The 5,168-nt window shown below is 36.6% G+C and overlaps 1 protein-coding gene across 1 annotated transcript; it reads left to right on the plus strand.

Annotated features, from left to right (window-relative positions):
• The first annotated feature begins 469 nt into the window (after positions 1 to 469).
• On the plus strand, positions 470 to 4,528 carry LOC11422437 (disease resistance protein RPM1). Its single transcript, XM_003598366.4, has 2 exons — positions 470 to 3,629; positions 4,147 to 4,528. Exon 1 carries the CDS (start codon positions 743 to 745, stop codon positions 3,590 to 3,592), a length of 2,850 nt encoding a protein of 949 aa, XP_003598414.2. The 5' UTR covers positions 470 to 742; the 3' UTR covers positions 3,593 to 3,629; positions 4,147 to 4,528.
• Positions 4,529 to 5,168: the final 640 nt, after the last annotated feature.

Below are 5,168 nucleotides of genomic sequence, written 5' to 3' on the forward strand. Positions count from 1 at the left end.
CTAATATTAAAGCGGGCTCTAATCACACAAATAACTACTGTTTTGTCTAAGATTATAAAAACAATAATTAAATATAGGCTTAAATATGTATTTGATCCTTGCAATTAGGGGTCATTTAAAAATTGGTCCCTGTAATCGCTAATCCTGGCAATTTACCCTTGCATTGTTTAATCATTTAAAATTTCGTCCCTCTCCCCACTTAATCACTGCCACGCCACATGAAATTCCAATTTTACCCCTGGGTTTCCAATTCTTTCTTCAATATTTTGTCCTCTTCTAAAGGGCAAAATTGGAATTTCATGTGTGGCAGTGATTAAGTTGGTCAAAGGACGAAATTTTAACTGATTAATGATTGCATTAGCGAATACATGGACCAATTTTTAAACAACTCCTAATTGCAAGGATGAAGTACATATTTAAGCCTTAAATATAAGACAGACGAGTGCTGGTGAAAGCTATATTTCTTATTGAATAAGCTTGTTGAAAATTTCAATCGGGCCAAAATGGCATAAAATAAAGCATTGGATAAAAAGAAAACATACATGATCACATTCATCTGTCAAATTACAGAATAATAAACCTGGTCTGTATCCACCAAGTTGATAAAACTAATAAATCACATCCATAGGCCAATAAATAATAATGGCATTCCTTCCATTGACTTTTGAAGCTTAATTTTCCTTCGCAAAATTCACAGTTAGAACACCATATATATACCCTAGCAATATGAGATGAGAGTGAAATGGCAGAAACTTCAGTATTATTTGCCCTGGGGAAAGTGTTTGAATTCCTAAAAGAAGAAACAAATCTGCTGAGTCGTGTGCACAAAGATTTTTCAGACATCACAGATGAACTTGAGAGCATTCAAGTTTTCCTCAAAGATGCAGATACAAGAGCTGCAGATGAAACCGACACCAATGATGGAATAAGAACTTGGGTGAAGCATCTGAGAGAAGCATCATTTCGCATTGAAGATGTCATTGATGAATACCTTCAGCTGATGCATAGGGCCTATCCTCCGGGATGCGGATCTTTAGTCTGCAAGATTGCAAGTCTAATCAAAACATTGATTTCCCTTCACCAGATAGCATCTGAGATTAAGAACATTAAGATATCAATTCGTGGAATCAAGGAAAGAAGTGAGAGGTATAACTTTCAAATTTCACAGACACCAGGATCATCAAGCAGCAACAACAGCAGTAGAGAGACGGATAATAGAAGATGGTGTGATCCTCGACTGTCTTCCCTTTTTATTGAAGAAACTGCAATTGTCGGATTTGAAGGCCCGAGGGAAGAATTGTCTGGTTGGTTACTAGAGGGCACAGCTGAGCGCACAGTGATTTCAGTGGTTGGAATGGGAGGTCTAGGAAAAACCACTCTTGCCAAGCTAGTTTTCGACAGTCAAAAGGTAACAACAAAATTTGATTGTCGTGCTTGCATCACAGTTTCTCAATCATACACCGTGAGGGGGATATTGATCAACATGATGGAGGAATTTTGTAGCGAAACTGAAAGCCCTCTTTTGCAGATGTTACACAAAATGGATGACAAGTCATTGATTATACAAGTGAGGCAATACCTGCAACATAAAAAGTATTTGATATTCTTTGATGATGTATGGCAAGAAGACTTTTCTGACCAGGTTGAATTTGCCATGCCTAATAACAACAAAGCAAATAGGATCATCATCACCACGAGAATGATGCAAGTTGCAGATTTTTTCAAGAAATCCTTTCAAGTTCATGTTCACAACTTGCAACTTTTGACACCAAACAAATCATGGGAACTCTTCTGCAAGAAAGCATTCAGATTTGAGGTTGGTGGGCATTGTCCACCAGAGCTTAACTCCATGTCAATAGAAATAGTTCGAAAATGCAAGCAGCTACCCCTGGCAATTGTAGCCATTGGTGGTCTATTTTCGACAAAAGCTAAAACTGTGACTGAATGGAAAATGGTGAGTCAAAATCTGAACCTGGAGTTGGGACGCAATGCCCATTTAACTAGTCTTACAAAGATTTTATCTCTTAGTTACGATAGCCTTCCTTTTTACTTGAAACCATGCATTTTGTATTTTGCTATATATCCTCAGGACTATTCTATCAATCATAAGAGATTAACTCGACAATGGATAGCTGAAGGGTTTGTTAAATCTGATGAGAGACGAACTCAAGAGATAGTTGCAGAAGAGTATTTGTCTGAACTAATTCACAGAAGTATGGTTCAGGTCTCAAATGTTGGATTTGAAGGGAAAGTTCAAACATGCCGAGTCCATGATTTATTCCGGGAAGTGCTCATTAGAAAAATGAAGGATTTAAGATTCTGTCATTGTGTGCATCAAGATAGTGAATCAATCGCAGTTGGGAAAACTAGACGCCTATCTATTGCCAGTTGTCCAAACAATGTGTTGAAGAGCACTAACAATACGCATTTTCGTGCAATTCATGTTTTTGAAAAAGATGAATCATTGGAGCATTTGATGGGTAAACTGTGTTCACAGTCTAGGATATTGAAGGTGCTTGACATTCAAGGTACATCATTGAAAAATATTCCTAAAAATTTGGTGAGTCTTTGTCACATAAGGTACATAAACCTAAGTTATACTAATGTACAGACTCTTCCGAAATCTGTTGGTGAACTACAGAACTTAGAGACATTGGATTTGAGAAACACACTTGTGCATGAAATACCAAGTGAAATAAACAAGCTCACAAAGCTACGGCACCTTCTTGCTTTCCATCGTAACTATGAAGCGGAGTATTCTCTTTTGGGCTTTACAACTGGTGTGTTGATGGAAAAAGGTATTAAAAACTTGATTTCCCTACAAAATCTTTATTATGTGGAGGTAGATCATGGAGGGGTTGATCTCATTCAAGAAATGAAAATGCTAAGGAATTTAAGGAGTTCAGGTTTAAGGCATGTCAGAGGAGAACATGGGAATTCCTTAAGTGCTGCTGTAGCAGAAATGACACACCTTGAAAATCTGAATATCTCAGTAATATCGGAGGATGAAATTATTGACCTGAACTTTATATCATCCCCACCCCAACTTCAGCGGCTACATTTGAAAGGTAGACTACAGAAGTTGCCCGATTGGATTGCAAAACTTGAGTGTCTCGTTAAGGTAAAGCTGAGCTTTTCTATGTTGAAATATGATCCATTGCAGTCACTGCAAAACTTACCGAATCTTCTCAATCTCTGTTTGTGGGACAATTGCTATGATGGTGAAATTTTTCATTTTCGAAATGGAGGGTTTCTAAAATTGAACACACTGAACCTTCGACACTTGAATAGAATAAATTCCATCATTATTGAGAATGGAACTTTGCTATCTCTTGAACATCTTACACTGGAAAAAATCCCCCAGCTGAAGGAGGTACCCATTGGCATAAAGCACATGCATAAACTCAAAGATATTTACTTCACTGATATGCCAGCTCAATTTGTTGAAAGCATTGATCCAGACAAAGGACAGAACTACTCAATTATCAAGCATGTTCCTCTTGTATTCATTCGTCACTGGTATGGCCCAAACTTATATGATTATGACATCCGGACTATTCACTCATCCACGAAGGAGTCATATGTAAATTGAGAATGCTCTGGTCTGTATAAAGCTTCATAGTATGAAGGTACCTTTCCTCTGATCATGCAATGCTTCTCTTATTTATCTTTATAATTCCTAACTTATTCTCTGTTCTTTGATCTCTCTCTTGTATATCTTTTTATACACCTTTTTCCTGTCTATCTCTATCTGATAGACTAGAGAAAGAGAGGTTGTTAAATTAGACTACCAAATTTTCTCCTAATACTCACTATATCAGAGTGTTGGCTGCTAATACACCCCCTCATGCTTCAGCCCGGCCCAATGGGCCTGATGCATGGATGATGCAGGAAGCCCAACGAGTCTCACCTTTATAAACTCATCTTAAGAATCCTATCTATCCGATGTGGGACTAAATCCACCGAGTGTTAGCTCCTAACACACAGAACAAAGATACCAAACGTTTTAACTAAACAACATAATGCATAATGCACGCATAGTAAATACTAAAATTGGATTAACACAAGTGGAAAATATATAAATCTAATAGGTTGAGAACTGTATTAGATTTCTGACTCAATTGTTTCTTGTGTCAATTTGGACAGAATTGGGCTCAAAGATGGCGGATTTTGTGCTTCATTCAATCTACAGTACTTCAATTCGAAATAAAATATCTCCTTCTCATCCTGCAACTATCAAGGAGAATCTGGACTAATTCACCGAGTGACTTTGGGTTTTCATTTTTATTTTTGTCATTAATTTGTGGTGTTTTATAATTTAGTTTTGGAAGCTTTGATTCAAAACCTTGTAATCAAGACCTATATTTGGACTCCATTCAGACATCATTTGGACATTTCTTTCCAACATTTGCCATTTTTGGTGTTTCAGATTGGTGGGAGCTTTTCTCCAACCCTTGTAATAATCAATTAAAATTTAGCTGCCTACTATATAATTACTCTTTTGGTCCCTTAACTTATTTTTTGGTTTCGTTTTTGTCCCTTAACTTATTTTTTAGTTTCGTTTTGGTCCCTTAACTATTAAAAGTTTTGTTTTGGTCCTTTAACTTACTTTTTGGTTTCGTTTTGGTCCCTTAACTCTTCCTCCGTTAACCACTTTGGTCCTTTATGTTAGGATGAATGTATTAGAGTTAAGGGACCAAAAGGAAACCAAAAAATAAGTTAAGGAACCAAAACGAAATCAAAAAATAAGTTAAGGGACCAAAAGAGTAATTAAGCCATATTTATTTAATCCTCAGCCAATTATTTACTTATAAATTCAAAGTCAGACACTTCGCTCTTCATCTACAGTGGGTTTCATCACTGCATATTTTCTAATATACGTAGATGACCAGCTGCCATGTGGAATACTCTAAATTTCTGTAAAAGTTTAAGAAACCAATTCCTGAGTTGCTGCCGAATTCTCTTTTTAAAGGATCATGGTCCATCAACTCTCTTATTAGGTATTAAATCTATTCCTACTTCCATTGGACTCTTCCTAACTCAGCAATACTACATAAAGCAATTCAATGGTTGAGCTATCATGGCAGAATCTATATTTACGGGTTACAACTATACTAACTCCATCCCTAAATATAAGAGTTTTTTGTCAAAATCACGGGAATTAAGAA

This window comes from Medicago truncatula, chromosome 3, assembly GCF_003473485.1.
Source record: "Medicago truncatula cultivar Jemalong A17 chromosome 3, MtrunA17r5.0-ANR, whole genome shotgun sequence".
NCBI classification, from domain to species: domain Eukaryota; kingdom Viridiplantae; phylum Streptophyta; class Magnoliopsida; order Fabales; family Fabaceae; genus Medicago; species Medicago truncatula.